Raw genomic sequence first — 19,800 nt, 5'->3', positions numbered from 1 at the left:
GTCAGTGCTAGAGTGTCAGCCTTGGGTGTGGATATCCTGGATTTGATTTCCGGTCAGGACACACAGGAGGAGCAAACACCTGCTTCTCCACCCGTCCTTTCCCCCCCTCTCTCTTTCTCTATCTCTCTCTCTCAATCTTTCCTTCCTGCAGCTATGGCTTGATTGGCTCAAGGGCATCACCCCAGGTGCTAAGAGTGGCTCCATGGAGCATCCACCTCAGGCACTAAAAATAGCTCTATTATGAGCATGGCCTTAGATGGGCAGAGCATCGGCCACACATAGGGGTCACCAAATGTATCCATTTATTACATCAAGCTTGTGAAAGTTTGTATTTGAAGCTGGTGCAAAAGCAACATTCTTTTATTCTCCTCTGAGGTCAGTAGCAATTAAAATATAAGCACAAGTGTCAAACAAGTAAAACTAAAAATATTAGTTTTTTGCTGTTAAAAACTGAAATGGAGAATGTGCTTACATATAATGTCTAGCATTTCATTCAAGAATGATCATTAAGTCAGAAAAATAGCTAGAAAACTATATTTTCCCTGCAAGAATAGAGCTGGCCTCTGCTTACACTATAGTGAAGAACAAGGAAGAATGCATCCTTCCTGTGGGCAGGCAAATTCAAATGGGGATGAGATATTCAAAAGCTCAGCATATTGGGTCTTTCTTCCCAACTTACTAACCAGAGTGAGGTGCTTTCTTTCCATGTGAAGGAGTGGGAAAGTTAGGAAAAGAATGTGCACAGAATGGACTAGAATCATAATAAGAGGCCATGGCATTCGCCTTTCTTTCCCCCCAAGTTCTGGCTACCAAGTCATCCATATCCAAACTTAGTGTTTCATCTGCTTGAGCCACCAATTATAGAGACAATGGGGTTAAAATCCCCAATAACTGGATGTGTACGTCTTAATTTATTTTACTCAAATATTTTTCTTAATTATTATTTTTCTATTTTGAAGTCATGCTAAGGACACAGATTTGTTATACACTCAGATTTGTAATAATAGATGTTAAATTATTTTTATCATAGAATGACCTTTTTTATTCCTTTCAATGTTTAAAACCCATTTTATCTTTTATTAATAGAATGATATCAGCTTCTGAGAGATATTGGTCTGGAATATATTTTTTCAAACACCTCTCACATTTTTGTTTTTATATATATTTTTTAAAATTTTATTTTATTTTATTTTATTTTTTAAATTTATTGCGTTAAAATGGGTTCAATTGCCCCACTCAATATAAAACCCTAAAACTCCAACAATGTACCCACCATTACACCTCCTTGCCCCCTTCCCCCCACTACCCTTCCTTCTTCCCACAAGACTTGCTGTCCTGTTATCTGTATCTACATGTTATGTATATATAATTTGACTAATCCCTTCACCTTCTCTGATCTTATTCCCTCACCCCCTTCCCTCTGACAGCTGTCCCACAACATCCCATGAAACTACTTCAACCTCTATTATGTTCCTCAGTTCATCATGTTCATTAGATTCCACATGTAAGTGAAATCATATAATATTTGTCTTTCTTTGCCTGACTTATTGCACATAGCAATACTAATCTTTAGGTCCATCCATGCCATCGCAAAAAGTAAGATTTCCTTTTTTTTCACAACAACATAGTATTCCATTGTGTATAAGTACCACAGCTTTTTTTATCCACTTGTCTACTGTTGGACACTTAGATTGTTTCCAGATCTTGGCTATTGTGAACAATGCTGCATTAAACATGGGGGTGCATATCTTCTTTTGAATTAGTGTTTTGGGATTCTTAGGATATTCCTAAAAGTGGGATAGCTGGGTCAAAAGGCAGTTCCATTTTTAATTATTTGAGGAAATGTCATACTGTTTTTCCCACCATCAGTGCAGGAGCATTTGGTTTTCTCCACACATTTGCCAGCACTTGTTGCTTGTGGATTTGTTGAGCACCATTCTGACAGGAGTGTGGTGGTATCTTACTGTGGTTTTAATTTGTCTTTATGATGATTAATGACATTGAACATTTATTCATATGCCTGTTGGTCATCTGTATGTCCTCTTTGGTGAAGTGTCTATTCAGTTCTTTTGCCCATTTTTTAATTGGGTTGTTTACCTTCTTGGTGTTGACTTTTAGAACTAAAGCTCTTCATAAATTTTGGTTATTTACACCTTATCAGACGTATTGGCGAATATGTTATCCCAACGCGTAGGATGACTTTTTATTTTGTTAATGGTGATATTTCCTGTGCAAAAGATTTATAGCTTGATATAATCCCATTTGTTTAGTTTGCCCTTTATTTCACTTGCCCATGAAGATATATCTGAAAAAATATTGCTATGAGAGATATCAGAAAATTTACTACTTATGTTTTCTTCCAAGATTTTTATGGTTTCGTGACTGGCATTTAAGACTTTTATCCATTTTGAGTTTATTTTTATAAATGTTGCAAGTTAGTGATCTAGTTTCATTTTTTTATTTTGCATGTACCTATCCAATTTTCCCAACTCCATTTATTAAAGAGACTGTCTTTACTTCATTGTATACTCTTGCCTTCTTTGTCAAATATCAATTGACCATAAAGGTGTGGGTTTATTTCTGGGTTTTCTGTTCTGTTCCATTGATCTGTATGATTATTCTTTTGCCAGTAGCCTGCTGTTTGATTATAATGGCCTCGTAGTATTATTTGATATCAGGGACTGTAATATCTCTCACTTTCTTCTTCATTTTCAAGATTGCTGAGGCTATTTAAGTTCTTTTTTAGTTCTATATAAATTTTTGAAATATTTGTTCTAGATCTACTACAAGTAGTGTTTAGAATAAGCTGTTGTGCACATGAATGTTAAAAAAGAGTAAGGAATGCAAGTTTGTGATTTTCACATTGGGCGGCTTCTCAGGCTCCTACCTTAGAAAGAACCCTGATTACAAGTGACATTTTAACAACCGGTTTGCCAACCTCAACAAAACATTAGGTATTGTTTCTGCTGAACCTGTGCAAACCAGCTGAATCCCACCACTGGATGAGGCTGATATTCCACTCTGCAGAAGTTCTTCCAGATGGGGAACCACTGGTCTCAGGGAGGAAGACTGAGAGTCCTCCCCTGGGTCTGACTGTGCCCCCCCAAGAAAGTTGCTAAACCCCTCAACTGGATCCAACAATAAGCTCAAGGGGACCCACACCTTGAATATCTGGGCTTTAAGACTCTCTCTCTTCCCCCTGTGGAACTTAGACCAGCGGAGCAGGATATCCAGGACCTGCGCTGGCTGAAGCTCACATATGCAGGCAAGACACTTGCCAGTGCTGACCACAGACAGTAGAACTCACCTCACCTGAGTCCACTGTCCAATAAACCCTCCCTTACGGCATGCAGGCAACAAGGGTTGTTACATCCTAAATTAGTGCTCTCTGCAGCTGGCCACCAGATGTGCTCTGGGTCTTCCTGGAGGGAACCCTGGCACAGACGAGTGTGGAACACTACTTGTGACTGCTCCTCAGCAACCTTTTGCAGCTACAAGCATTCCAGAATTTGTCGCTGCCTCTGCTGGGATCTGTCACCTTTCTTTATCTTTATATTTTGGTGTACTGCTAGAGTTGTTCTTTTTTTTTTAAACCCAAACTAAAAGGATATTATCTAATTAGATTAAATTCATTTCTTTAGATAGTACTAAATTATTTGCATAATTATCTAACGTCTAATTTGGTGCTATCTCTTTACCAGGCATTTTTGTTTGTGCATTTCTTCTTTCCTCACTTTTATTAATTTTTGTTAATATCCTTTACCTCAGTGAATTAGGAATGTATATATTTTACATTAATACTTAAAATGCTTAACTTTGAACTTTTACTATCCATTTAAATAAAGTATCTTTAAAACACCTAAAGATAATATTTATCACTTCTTCCCAATACAAATAACTTTAGAATGTTTTAGCAATTATTTTAAAGTATTTTAATTACATATTATTTTTAAATCTCTCAATTAATAATTTTGTTATTGTTGGTTTTTTTTTCAATCACAACACCAAAATACAGTAACCTAAATAGTTGCTAATTACTTTAATCACTATTATAACATTCATCTCACTGCTTTATATGGGCTTAATTTCTTTCACTTTTATTTATAACCTTTATTAAAATTCTTTTAGGGTTGTTCGGGAAATTTTAAAAACTCATTTTTTGTTTGAATATTTCTATAGAATTCTACATTTTTTCAAATTCAGAATAAATTATTATTTTAGTTCCTATTATTGATCTTAAAAATTAATATATTTTTCTGTTAAGGTCATTGCTCCCTTTCTTGAATGCTTTAAAATTTTTCTCTATGTCTTTATATATAGATATGATTTTTTTATTTTATTTTTAATATTTTATAAGCCCATATATCACTAACTTAAACAAGACATAAATATCTTGTAATTTTATTACATAACTAGCATTATTTCATCAGTCTTACACATTTAAAAAAATTTAGATCTATTAATTAGAATTGTTCCAAATTAGCTATAAATTCTAATAATAAGAACTATACTGGAGGAGACCTGAAGATGGCAGCAGAGTAGGCAGACGCATAGACTCCCAGCTCACACCAACAAACTAGATTACAAATTAATATATGAACAATCAGCTTGAAAAACCAAATCTGAACTACAAGGACAGCTCTCAAACACCAAGGAGCAAAGAAGAAACCACAACAAACCTGATAGAGAGCGCCTGAATCTCCCCTGCTTACAAGAACAGAGGAGAGGTGAGGCTGAGAGCCCAGAAGGGCTCTCACTCCAAGGAAAAAAGCAGAAAATACTGTTCACAGTCACTTGCCTGGTGACCAGGGAACGAGGTGTGTTGAAAGGCCCGGTTTGTCTTCCAAAAAAGAAAGGGGAGGGAGAGAGACAGACAGTGAGGGGCAGAGGAATGCAGGGGACAACCTGAGAAGCTGACTGATCCAGTGTTGGAGGCAGCCATAGCTGGAGGAGGGGCTGATCCTTCCACAAAACAAAAGACTTAAGTTCTTCCAGGTCACAGATCTCCAGAAATCTCTCCAGCTTCAATCAGTGCAACAAGACACAGCTGAAAACAAGAAGTGGGGAGGACGGACAGTAAGTCAGGTCTCCATGGAGATCTAAGATACACTTCCCCTACTGAAGCTGAGAAAACACCTTTCCCCCAGAGAAAGTAACTGGCAGAAGAGGCCTTCAGAATCTCAGGTTACTCCCAACACATTCCTGGAAACAGTATCAAATAAACCCCCTGCTGAGATCAGTAAACAAGACTATCACCTGTTAAGAAAACAAACAAATCAAGACTTCAAAGCAGCCCAAATCCAAAAGTGGATTACAAATAATAGCTGATGCCAATGGAAGAAGACCTAGAAATAACACAATTGAAAACTGGAGGCAGACAACACCAAGCCTAGACTCAACCAGCTCTACAAACAAAACATCCAAACACACAGACATAATGAGAAGACAGAGAAGTGCAATCCAAATGAAACCACAAGAGAAACCTTCAGGAGTTGAACAGAGTGATATGGAAATAACCAAACTGTTGGTTTGCAGAGTTCAAAATAATGATTGTAAGGATGCTTAGGAACCTTAGAACAACAATGGATGTTCATTATCAGCACCTAAATAAAGAAATAGCAAGTATAAAAAAAGGATATTGAAATATTAAAAAAGAATCAGTCGGAGATGACAAACACAATATCAGAAATGAAGACCACAATGGAAGGAATTAAAAACAGGATGGATGGAGCTGAGGATCGAATCAGTGAGTTGTAGGACAAGTGGAATGAAGACATAAAAACAGAGAAGAAAAAAGAAAAGAGACTCAAAAAGTCAGAGGAAACTCTTAGAGAGCTCTGTGACAACATGAAAAGAAATAACATCCACATGATAGGGTTTACTGAAGAAGAGAAAGAACAAAGGATAGAGACTTTGGTGAATCATATAGTAGCTGAAAATTTTCTTAAATTAATGCAGGAGAAACTCTCACAAGTTCAAGAAACACAGAGAACTCCCTTAAAGAGAAACCCAAAGAAACCTACACCAAGACATATCATAATTAAAATACCAAAGCTAAGTGATAAAGAGAAAATATTAAAAGCTGCTAGAGAAAAAAAGGCTATCACTTACAAAGAAGCCCCCATAATGATGACATTAGACTTCTCAGCAGAAAAACTTGAGGCAAGAAGGGAATGGCAACAAATATTCAAAGTAATGCAGGACAAGAACCTACATCCAAGACTACTTTATTTAGCAAGGCTATCATTTAAAATTGAAGGAGAAATAAAAAGCTTCCCAGAAAAAAAAAAAAAAACTCAAGAATTTCATTACAACCAAACCAATGCTGCAGGAAATGTTAAGGGGCTTGTTGTAAAGAGATCAAAGTGGGGAAAGAATATAGCAAAAGAGGAATACAGCTTTAAAGAATAAAATGGCAATAAACAACTACATATAAAAATAACCTTAAATGTAAATAGATTAAATGATCCAATCAAAAGACATAGGGTAGCTGCATGGATAAGAAAACAGGACCTGTACATGTGCTGTCTAAAAGAGACACACCCTAAAAAAAAGATGCACATAGACTAAAGTTAAAAGGATGAAAAAAACATTACTTTTTTAAAAATTTTTATATTTATTTATTCATTTTAGAGAGGAGAGGGAGAGACAGAGAGAGAGAGAGAGAGAGAGGAGAGACAGAGAGAGAGAAGGGGGGAGGAGCTGGAAGCATCAACTCCCATATGTGCCTTGACCAAGCAAGCCGAGGATTTCGAACTGGCAACCTCAGCATTTCCAGGTCGACGCTTTCTCCACTGCACCACCACAGGTCAGGCCAGAAAAAAAACATTTCATGCAAATGGAAAAGAAAAAAAAGCTGGGTAGCAATACTTATATCAGAAAAAATGGACTTTAAAACAAAGGATATAGTAAGAGATAAAAAAAAAAAAGCCACTACATAATGATAAAGAGAGCAATCCAACAGAAAGATATAACTATTATAAATATCTACACACTTAATATAGGAGCACCTAAATATATAAAGCAGACTTTTATGGATATAAAGGGAGAGATCAACAGCAATACTATAATAGTAGGGGATTTCAATACCCCACTAAAATTATTAGATAGATCCTCAAGAAAGAAAATTAACAAAGAAACAGAAGAATTAAAGGACACACTAGATCAGGAGTCTCAAACTCATGGCCCATGGGCCGCATGCAGCCCGCCGAACAATTTTGTGCGGCCCACAGACTAATCCACGAAGTTCAAAATATTTTGGATAAAATTAAGTAAGCCTAGGGGCCTACTTGTATTTTTCATTTCTCTAGCATCCTAGCTAGATATTAGCTTAGTTAACAGCAGTTGTGATGCGAACTACAGTTTCTGGTCGTTTTGTGACACTGAGTAAACTGCATGTACGATTGTGCTTGTTGTACTGATTTTTTTTTGTTTTCAACTGCAGTGAGAAAAGTGTTGCATAACAGTTGCCTTTTGTAGACCTAGTGCGGCCCACCGAATGGCTGTGATCTTGCTCTGTGGCCCACATGCTGAGTTGAGTTTGAGACCCCTGCACTAGATCAACTTGATTTCATAGATATCTTCAAAACCTTTCACCCTAAAGCAGCAGAATATACATTCTTTTCAAGTGCTCATGGTACATTCTCTAGCATAGACCACATGTTAGGGCACAAAAGTGGTCTCAACAAATTTAAGAAGATTAAAATCATATCAAGCACTTTCTCTGATCACAATGGCATAAAACTAGAAATGAACCACAACAGAAAAACTCAAAAATTCTCAAACACATGGAAACTAAATAGCAGGTTGTTAAATAAAAAATGGCTTAAGAATGAGATCAGAGAAGAAATAAAAAATTTTTAGCATCGAATGATAATGAACATACAACAACTCAAAACTTATGTGACACTGCAAAAGCAGTACTGAGAGGGAAGTTCATTGCAGTACAAGCACACTTTAAGAAGCTAGAAAAAGCTCAAAGAAACAACTTCACCCTGCATCTAAAATCCCCTAGAAAAAGATCAGCAAGTAAAGCCCAAATACAGTAGAAGGAAGAAAATAATAAAGATCAGAGCAGAAATAAATGACATAGGGCTAAAGAAACAATACAGAGGATCAACGAAACTAGAAGCTGGTTCTTTGAAAAGGTAAACAAGATTGATGAACCTTTAACTAGACTCACCAAGAAATAAAGAGAGAGGACTCAAATAAATAAAATTAGAAATGAGAGTGGAGAAATAACAACTATCACAACAGAAATTCAAAATATTGTAAGAAAATATTATAAAGAACTGTATGCCAAAAAACTAGACAACCTAGATGAAATGGACAAATTCCTTGAAACATACAATCTTCCAAAAATCAATCTGGAAGAGTCAGAAAACCTAAACAGACCAATTACACCAAATGAGATCGAAACAGTTGTCAAAAACTCCCAACAAAGAAAAGTCCTAGGCCAGATGGCTTCACAAGTGAATTCTACCAAATATTCAAAGAAGAACTAACTCCTATTCTTCTCAAGCTGTTTCAAAAAATTCAAGAGGAAGGAAGACTTCCAAGCTCCATTTAAGATGCGAGCATAATTCTGATTTCAAAACCAGGCAAAGACAACACAAAGAAAGAAATTTATAGGCCAATATCCCTGATGAATATATATGCTAAAATCCTTATCAAAATATTAGCAAACCGGATCCAATAATATATGGAAAAAATCATACACCATAATCAAGTGACATTTATTCTGAGGAGGCAAGGTTGGTACAATATTCACAAATCAACCAATGTGATTCATCACATAAACAAAAGGAAGGAGAAAAACCACATGAGAATTTTAATAGATGCAGAAAAAGCATTTGATAAAATCCAGCATCCATTCATGATCAAAACTCTCAACAAAGTGGGAATATAGGGAACGTATCTCAACATGCTAAAAGTCATCTAAAGCCAACATCATACTCAATGGACAAAAATGAAAAGCAATCCCCTTAAGATCAGGAACAAGGCAAGGGTGCCCCTTTCATTACTCTTATTCAACATAGTCCTGAAAGTCCTAGCCACTGCAATCAGACAAGAAGAAGAAATAAAAGGCATTCAAGTTGGAAAAGAAGTAAAACTATCATTATTTGCAGATGATATGATATTGTATATAGAAAACTCTAAATTCTCAGTGAAAAAACTACTGGACCTGATAAATGAATTCAGCAAAGTGGCAGGATATAAAATTAATACTCAAAAATCAGAGGCATTTTTATACACCAACAATGAACAGTCAGGAAGAGAAATTAAGGAAACAATCTCCTTCACTACTACAACCAAAAAAAAAAAAATGTACCTAGGAGTAAATTTAACCAAGGAGACTAAAGATTGTAGTGGAAAATTATAAAACATTGATAAAGGAAATCAAGTAAAATACAAACAAATGGAAACATATACTGTGCTCTGATTAGGAAGAATAAACATCATTAAAATGTCTGTATTACCCAAAGCAATGTATCAATTCAATGCAATACCGATTAAAATACCAATGACATACTTTTAAGATATACATCACATATTCCAAAAATTTATATGGAACCAAAAAAGAACACAAATAGCCTCAGCAATCTTGAAAAGGAAGAATAAAGCAGGAGGTATCACACTTCCTAATATCAAGTTATACTACAAGGCTATTGTACTCAAAACAGCCTGGTACTGGCATAAGAACAGGCATATAGATCAATGGAACAGAACAGCGAACCCAGAAATAAACCCACAGCTCTATGGACAACTGATATTTGACAAAGAAGTTAAGGAAATACAATGGAGTAAAGACAGCCTCTTTAATAAATGGTGATGGGAAAATTGAACAGCTACTTGCAAAAAAATGAAACTAGACCACCAACTTACACAATTCACTAAAATAAATTCAAAATGGAAAAAAGACTTAAATGTAAGCCGTGAAACCATAAGCATCTTAGAAGAAAACATAAGCAGTAAGCTCTCCGACATCTCTCGCAGCGATATATTTACTGACTTATCCTCACAGGCAAGTGAAATAAAAGACAGAATAAGCAAATGGAACTGTATCAAACTAAAAAGGTTTTGCACAGCTAAAGACAATAAGAACAGAATAAAAAGACAAACTACACAATGGGAGAACATATTTGACAATACGTCTGATAAGGGGTTAATAATCAAAATTTATAAAGAATTTGTAAATCTCAACCCCAGGACGACAAACAATCCAATCGAAAAAATGGAAAAAAGAAATGAATAGACACTTCTTTAAAGAGGACATACAGATAGCCAACAGGCATATGAAAAAATGTTCAACATCACTAATCATTAGAGAAATGCAAATTGAAACCACAATGAGGTATCACCCCATACCAGTCAGAATGGCACTCATCAACAAAACAACACAGAATAAGTGCTGGCAAGGATGTGGACAAAAGGGAATCCTCCTGCACTGCTGGTGGGAATGCAGACTGGTGCAGCCACTATGGAAAACAGTATGGAGATTCCTCAAAAAATTGAAAATTGACCTACCTTTTGACCCAGCTATCCCACTTTTAGGAATATACCCTAAGAACACCATAGAACTGCTCCAAAAGGAGAAATGCACCCCCATGTTTACGGCAGCATTGTTCAGAATAGCAAATATCTGGAATCAGCCCAAGTCTCCGTCCGTGGACGAGTGGATTATAAAGCTTTGGTACATATATACTATGGAATACTACTCAGCCATAAGAAAGGATGACATCGGATCATTTACAATAACATGGATGGACCTTGATAACATTATACAAAATGAAATAAGTAAATCAGAAAAAACTAAGAACTATATGAATCCATACATAGATGGGACATAAAAATGAGACTCAGAGACATGGACAAGAATGTAATGGTTACGGGGGTTGGGGTGGGAGGTGGGGAGGAGGTGAGGAAAAAGAGAGGGGGTAGGGGGAGGAGAGGGGCACAAAGAAAACCAGATAGAAGGTGATGGAAGACAATTTGACTTTGGGTGAGGGGTATGCAACATAATCAAATGTCAAAATAATCTGAAGATGTTTTCTCTGAACATATGTATCCTGATTTATCAATGTCACTGCATTAAAATCAATAAAAATAAGATTAAAAAAAGAACTATACTATATAACTGAGAACTGCAGTATATTTAATAAATATACTTTTAATATTTGGTGATAATTACCAATGGTGCATAAGAAAGGAACTTTAAATTTTATATTTCAAAATTAATTGTAGAAGAAATTTCACAATAAAGCATCAAAACCCACAACAGTAATATTATTATTAAATTGCTTAAAACAATTTGTCATTTTTAACACGAGGTATCTGTTTTCTTTATAAAGTTTCAAAAATCAATAAAGCAAACAGGGAACAACGTAGATGATCTGTATTGAATAAAATATAAAGTCAGGAAATGACAAAAAATATAAACATCATTCTCTTCGTGCTAAAACACAATCCCTCCCACAACCTATTCATTGTTAATAATTGGGTGATTACTGATAATTCATTTGATATAACAACAAATAAGTGATAATGATCCCCAACATTACCCAGAGCTAAAATGTCACAACAAATTATACTATTTTAAGGAAAGCTTTGGTTTATAGTCATAATTTTCTATTAATTTTTAAATAAATTGTTTAATTATTACCAACCAAAATTACTCCATAATTCATATAATTTGTTGTAAAAGACTACACATTGCTATTAAAAGTCTGTAATTGCTACCAAAAGAACTGTAATTAAATTTCATCTCCCTGTTCCACAGAGGATGGAATAAGGCACTATGAGAACAGCCCTATTTATTGGCAGGGTTACTAAAAGTCAAGCAGAATATCCCAGAGATGATCTTTATAGTTAAGGTGTTTATGAGGCTATAGAATTATCAGGGATTTTGTCTCTTCAACCATACAGCCACTTTGCTTTTGTTACTGGGTTATATGGGAGTCACTATAAAAAATTGTTTTAAAAAACAACACTTTTCAGGATATATCCTGAACTTAAAAGACTCAACATCCTGGGTGCACCTATCAATTATATTTCCTAGAAGATAGGATATAACTGAATTAGACATTCACGCACACAAAAAAAGGGGCAAACTGTTATATTAAGACATTTAAGATATTCTAGACTCCCTAAGGTCTAGCCAAATACAAATGGCTTATTTGGGTATAAGTAATCATCATTAGTCCAGAAAATAGTTACTAAGGGTAACAGTTTTTATTCAATATAACAAAAGCCATAGTAACTCTTTTTAGCAAGTACTTGCAAAGTTAATTTTCTGGTAGAGATCTTTTTTATTACATATATAGCTTTTCTTCTTTAACTTTACATCTAATTCTAATCTTTCATTCTAAATTCTGTGTTGCTACAACATACCTATGTTCTTTTATTACAATAACCCACATTTGAGAACTATACAAACATTTTTCTAAAGTAAACATAAAAATGACCAGCACGTACATGAAAAGGTGCTGGACATAACTAACCACCCAGGGAAATGCAAATCAAAATTATAATGAGATATCACCTCACAACTGTTAAAATGGCTATTGCCAAAAAGGCAAATGATAAGTGTGGATGAAGATATAGAGAAAAATGAATATTTTTGTGCTTTTAGTGGAAATGTATTGAATAAGTTGATACAGCCACTATAGAAAACCATATGGAGATACCTTTAAAAAGAGAAAATAAAACTATCAAATAATCCAGCAATCCCTTTTCGTGTATATAGCCAAAGGAAATGAAAACAGGATCTCCAGAAGATATCTGCACACCCATGTTCATTGCAGCATCTTTCACAAGAGCCACTATATGGAACAGACTAAGATTTTTCAAATTCATACATGAATAAGGAAGGTTACATATGTATATATACTATGTATAATATATATATAAGATGTATACATATATATTTAAATACACATATATATACACAATGGAATATTATTCAGCCAAGAGAAAGAAGAAAATACTGCCATTTGTAAATACTTGGATGAAGCTTGAGAGTGTTATGCTAAGTGAAATAAATAAAAGAAAGAAAGACTAATACTGTATGATTTTATTTATACATGAAATCTAAAATATCCAAGCACAGAAACAGATTAGATTGGTGGTTAGCAGGGGTTAGGGGTTGGGTAAATGGGAGATGTTAGTTAAAGAGTACAAACTTCTAGTTATCAAATATATAAGTTCTGAGGATCTAATATACAGCATGGCAATTATAACTAATACAGTATTACACACTTGAAAGTCACTAAGAAATTTTATCTTAAATGTTCTCACCACACAAACAAAAAAATATGTAATTACACAGCATAATGATGTTCCTTAAAACTGTAGAGGTAATCATTTTACAATATATATGTATATTAAAGTCATTGTGTTGAACACCTTAAAATTACATTATGTTGTAAATCAATTATACCTCATAAAGCTAGGGAAACAAAGAAAAGAGAAAAAACTGAATTGGAGAAACATTTTTATTTTATAATTCTCTCTCTTGGATTAAAAATCAATTTATTCATTCACCTAATTATTACTAAATGCTTTATTCACTAGGTAAATACAGAAATAATTGAGGGATTCTCTACCTTCAAATAAAGGTAGCCACAGATTATTAGAGTTTAAAGAATCTTATTAATCATAAAAGTTATATATATAATTACATTAAAACACATTTTTCTATATCAATAAAATATCTACTGTTTGAATTTATTATATGTGTATGGAAAAAACATCAACAAAATAAAAGACAGCCCACTAAATGGGAGAATATATTTGTCAATTATATATCTGATAAGGGGATATTATCCAAAATTAAAAAAAAACTTACACAACTCAACACCAAAAACCTCCCCAAAAAATCTAACTAAAAAATGGGCAAAGGACTTGAATAGACACTGTTCATGTCACTGTTCCAATAGACATGAAAAGATGCTTAATGTCACTAATCATCAGAGAAATGAAAATTAAAACCACCATGAGCTATCACATCACACCTGTCAGCATGACTACCATCAATAAATCAACAAACAAGTGTTGGTGAAGATGAGGTAAAAAGGTAACTCTTATATACTGTTGGTGGGAATGCAGATTGGTGCAATGACTATAAAAAGCAATATGGAGCTACCTCAAAAAATTAAAAATAATATTGCCTTATGAGCCAGTGATTCTATTTCTGGGACTATGTCTGAAGAAACGCAAAACACGGATTCAAAATAACATATGCTCAGTTATGTTCATTGAAGCATTATTTATAATACCCTAGATTTGGAAGCAGCCCAAGTACCAATGAGTAGATGAATGGATATAAAAGCTGTGGTATACCTACACAACAGAATACTACTCTGCTGTAAAAAAAGAAAGAAATCTTACCCTTTGTGAAAGCATAGATGGACCTGGAGAGCGTTATGCTAAATGAAATAAGCCAGTCAAAGAAAGACAACTACCTCATGATTTCACTAGTATGTAAAATCTAATGAGCAAAATAACTAGCAAAATAGAAACAGGTTCATAGATAGCAAGCATGCTGACAGCTGTTGGGGTGATGGGGGTGTTTAGGGGTCTTTAAGGGTAGGAATTGAATTTAAAAAGAGAGAGAGAAAATACTCATGGATACAAAAAACAGACTGCCAGCTGCCAGAGAGAGAGAGCTAGGGGCTAGGTGAAAACAATGAAATAATAAGGAAAAAAAGAGAAAGAAAACTCATAGACACAGACAACAGTATGGTAATTAGCAGAGGAAAAGGGGGTAAGAAGAGATAGAGACGGTAAAGGGGGGATAAAGTGTGATGGAAGGAAACTCATCTTTACATGGTAAACACACAATACAATATACAAATGATGTATGATAGAACTGTACTCTTGAAACCTATGTAATTTTATTAACCTATGTAATTTTATTAACCATTGTCACCCCAATAAAGTCAATTAAGAAAAAGAGTACTGATCTACCAATCCTTGCCTAGTTTTCCCTGAGAAGTAAATATAATTTTAGAAGAAAAAAAATAAGTGGACACTTACTGGCTATAATTTTTCACCAATAATGTACAGATTTATATTTTGTTATATATATGCATTATTTCTTAATTCCATAGAATTGCTTTATAAAAGTATAATTCCTGGGTCAAGATAAACATGCATTTTAAACAGTTTTTATATATTTCAGCCAACTTCCTTAAAAAGAGCTCTATCCTTGCCAAAAATGTCTATCATCTGCTCTTTGCCTTGTCTTTGTCAACTAGGCATTAGATAATTAAGACCTTATTAGGTGTAATATTGTATTTTTTGGCTTTCCAAAACAGAAGACTTTTAATTTTTTATATATTTTTTTGTAAATTTTTATTTATTTGCTTTCACAATTTTTCTATGAGGACACTGTAGTTTTCATACGAATTATGAGAATTCTTCCTATGTTAAAGACATTATATTTTTGTCTCAATATACACTGCATAATTTTCTCCATTTTTTGTCTCCTTGTTTTTTTTTAAATGATGTTCCATGTTATACAGAAGTTCTTTTTTATAAAGTTAAAACTATTCATCTTATAGATTCTACCTAAAAAATCAATATGCTTTCTATCACATAAACAAAAGTAAAACATCAACATCTATATTTTGTTTGGTTTTTTGTTATTTGCACTTAAATCTTTGGTCACAGAGGCACTTACTTCAGAGATTCTGTGAAATAAAAATCTAGCTTATTTTCCAAATATTTATTTAATCAATTAGCTAGCACTGTATTTTGACTAACCCTTCTCTCACTGAAAATGCTCTCATTGTAAAGTTCTGTAAAATGAGGGGTCATGTGTAAAGTAACCCAGCCATTCTGTGGTAGAGCAGAGTTTGACTGTAACTTCAATGCTTTGATTATGTGGTGGCAATAAACTTGGTTCTCTCAAAGCAAAGAGAACCTCATTTGACAGGGACACACCTGGGATTCAACCACAGTATGTTACCTCGAGGAAATTACTTCTCTGCACCTGTTCCTAATCTGTAGAATGAGAAAAAATAATTGTACCTAACTCATCCTACTGTTATATGAGAATCAGAGTCATTATTCAATGCATCTATTCAACAATATTTATTAAAAGCATACTTTGTAATAGGCATTTCTTTTGTGGTGTCATGATTATAGCTACCTTGAAAACACAGTTTGTAGAGGCAAATTATTTTGACTTCATTGAATTCAAATAATGACCTATAGTTCTGCTCCCAACATTTAAATCTCCTCTATACTTTCACCATTTGTGGAAAAGACACCTGGTAGTTATTTTAGACTCAAAGGATGAAGAAAAAAGCCTGGAAGTGGATAGTATATATTTAGTCTCCAGCACCGTACCTGACACAGAGCCATGAGTAACCAAATTAACAATTTCCTTCCCAGACAATTTTTCTTATGAAAAATAAAAAACAAATGCTCTTTAAACATAGTGTATGTTGTTTAATGAAAGTTTTTAAAATAATGTTTTAGGCAGAATAGATAGAAAAGGAAAAATTCCCACACTCCCACCTCAAGGGAAAGGCCAGCATATACATGACAAAAGAAGCTGCAATGCTCTCCGATTCTTCAAGCATTCTGACTCATCCTTTTTACTCACTCACAGGAATTCTAACCCTGAAAACTTCCAATCGCTTGATTAATACACCAAACAAGCACGTAATCAGCCATCCCAGATCAAGGAAGGAGAAAATAATTCTCCTAATGAAACTCTCTGGATAAACATAATTGATTTTGTTTGCTCCCAAATTAAATCCTGATTTCTTGGTGTCCAGCAAAGTGCTTGAAGTCAGCACAGCAGGTGATTACAACACAGGTTGGGTCTAGACTGGATCTGATTCCTGGCTCCTCTACTCACATGTTACTTAAACTCCCAGTGTCTCATTTTTCTCATCTGTAAAAAGCAGGCATAGTAAGTGCCTACCAGATGGAAGTGTTGTGAGAATTAAACAAGTTAATATTTGTGAAGTACTTGGAATAATACTGGCACCATAGCAAGCGCTCTTGCTTTGCCAAATAAATTAATCCACATTAACACTTGTTTAGTGGAGCCTTCCCTCACCAAGTTACAGTCTTTTTATATACTTCACAGCACCAATCATCAGGCATGTACTCAAGTTTTAGTATTACATTAGCTTTGTAATAATATGACTATCTTACCCTACCTGACGGTAAGCTACCGAGGGCAGAAATATGAATTTATTGGCATATTTGTGTGTTGCTATTATGCATAGAGAGGATTATTCAAAGATTCATTTGGTTTTCTTAATTTGTTAATCAAATAAATTTCTAAACTGATTTTTCCTTTAGGGGTCTTTGGGTAAGCTTTGGTATAATTTACAAACTTAGTCTACTAAATTCCTTTAAGAAAATAATCATTGTACCAAATAATTGTGGTGCTTGCTTTCTCAGCATAGTGAGCTTTCTTAAACATCAAGGCCAAGTTGTGATTTGATTCAAAACTGCAGCCCTGTCATGCTCTGAAAGGAATCTTCAATCCTTTTTCTATAAATCTTACCTCAAGAGATCAGCCTCCTTAGCACTATTATAATTATTAGTAACATCTCTCCATCAGATGTAAAATGGCATTAGATTGAACATGGAATATATCTTTTGGCATTGTCTGACTTGTAGGCATAAATTTAACATCTTTCTACTTACATATTATTACTCATGATGGCATTGCTTGAACTCAGACCAGTGCCTGGCTCATGAATGAATTAGAAAAATACCAGTTTAGAGAGGTATTAGAAGAAGTTATTCATTAATACAATCCAGGCACTTCTTTACATTGCTTTAGAAAAGAAAAGTAAATCCTTTAAATTTCAAATTTATTTAGTAATCTTGGAGAAAAAATTATTTTAAGTGCCTAGAGCCCTCATAACTCATTGTTAAGCTGTAGCATAATAGAAAGTATAAAACCATGACTAAAATATTTACACTCTACTCCAGTCCCTATAAAAAATAAATCACTAGTTTATTCATCTTGCCTAATGACACAGAAGGGCAAAACAAGTATCCAAACAATGAATAATAATGCAGGAACCCAGAGTGTAAAATCAATATGGCAGATCAGTAGAGTTGCACTTCATTTTAATGTTCTGAATGCAATAGAGCTTACTTCTGAATTATATATGTGTATTGACCTAATTACATAAGTATTGGCTATTCTTTTTCTGAAGCTTTTTTTCAGTCTCGCTATGATTATGATGTCAATATGTATGGCTATAACAACACTGAGTTTAAACTTAATTGTGAATGATAGTGATATGCCATGAGATAATCCAGTCACATGGCCCCAGAACATAGGTGGCATTAGACAATCAATGATAAGTTAGTAATTTCCTAGATATATTATAGTAGACTTCTTTTAAAAAATGATTATTTTATCCCCAATAATTTGGGGGCTAGTCTCTTCCTTAGCTTGTCAAGATTTATAACACAGAGAAATGATAACTAGTATGACTGAATTGTGGTCAATATTAATGACTTTTTTATGACTTTTTTTAATCAATTACTTCATCACTAAATTTAATATTAAGGCCACCTAATATACAAATTCTTTGATCTATTGACTGATTTCTACACATAAACATTCCCAAAGTTTATGTGTATATAAAGGACATCATTTAATATTAGTTATTATTCTTTGATATATTTCCAATAAGGATCCTGTTTTTAAAATGCTCTATTTAATTATTTCTCCTTTTATTTTTTTATTTTTAAGAGAAAGTTTGCACATAGTTACTACAGTTGTTAAGGTTTCGGGATAAGAAATAATGCTATTGCTCATTACATTTTAATTAATTTATTTTTACTGTTTTGCCGATCAGTGACATTAAGGAAATACTCCAAATGCTTTAAGAAATTGGAAGGAAAAGCATTTCACTTTACTTTTATATTTCTGAGAACTCTCACTCAAGGATCTGGACTCTCCAGTTTTAGAAGAACAGAAATACGTGGATCACATTAATCATTTAGAGAATGCTATGAAAAAATGATGGTGTCCAGACTAAGGTTTAAGAGTTGTTCTATATGTATCATGGTAAAGTAATCATGCATCATCCTGTGTTTTCTTATTTGCCTCTGCAGGGATGCCAGATGAGATGAACCTCAGTGATGTAAAGCAAATCCATCAAACAGACGGTGATAATACCTTAGACACAGCAGGAGCAGGATGTACAGCAGCAACAGAGTCAATGACATTGACTCTGATGGGTGTGGTGATGTTATTCCCTGGGCTTTGGTAACTGCACTCTTCTCCCCTGATATATATGTCTTCTTGAAGTCTAATTACTCTCCCTCTCTATCTGATTGGAATAAGATTTTTTTATGTAACAGTTATATTTATGAAAAGGTATGTAACACCTCTTATAAAATATGTTGGAAGGTTTGAAAAGTATGTAAAAATCAACATTTAAAGTATAGAATGTTTGAAAAGCTGTCTCCTTTGAATCTAGTTTAAACCTTCTTAAATTCTAACATAGTAAATCTGCAAATACAGAATCTGTTATTTTATCATCCTAAATTCCAAACCCATTCCTTTCTAAAAGAAAAATATTTTGGATGAAGATGTATTTGCAGGACAATGCAAACATTACAGAGTGTTTCTTAAGTACTGGAATTAGGATTCCATTAAATGAATCAAAATAAACAATGGCAAGTAGTATGCATGCATTTTTAAGAAAATCTTCCATTTTTGCAAGTTATAGAAAGAAATTACTGAACACCTATACATTATAGAGTAGATTGCTGAGAAACATTTCACATAATTTCATTGAAGAAGAT

At 34.0% G+C, this 19,800-nt stretch overlaps 1 protein-coding gene across 1 annotated transcript in view; it reads left to right on the top strand.

Annotated features, from left to right (window-relative positions):
- Positions 1-19,309, top strand: part of GPC5 (glypican 5) — a 1,847,257-nt gene extending 1,827,948 nt beyond the window's left edge. Inside the window, exon 9 of the mRNA XM_066383702.1 lies at positions 19,105-19,309. Coding sequence (XP_066239799.1) covers positions 19,105-19,262 — 158 coding nt within the window. The 3' untranslated portion in view covers positions 19,263-19,309. The remainder of the gene's footprint in view (positions 1-19,104) is intronic.
- The last annotated feature ends 491 nt before the right edge of the window (positions 19,310-19,800 follow it).

Source organism: Saccopteryx leptura, chromosome 4, assembly GCF_036850995.1.
Source record: "Saccopteryx leptura isolate mSacLep1 chromosome 4, mSacLep1_pri_phased_curated, whole genome shotgun sequence".
Lineage (NCBI taxonomy): Eukaryota > Metazoa > Chordata > Mammalia > Chiroptera > Emballonuridae > Saccopteryx > Saccopteryx leptura.
This window is presented reverse-complemented; position numbering and strand designations above follow the sequence as displayed.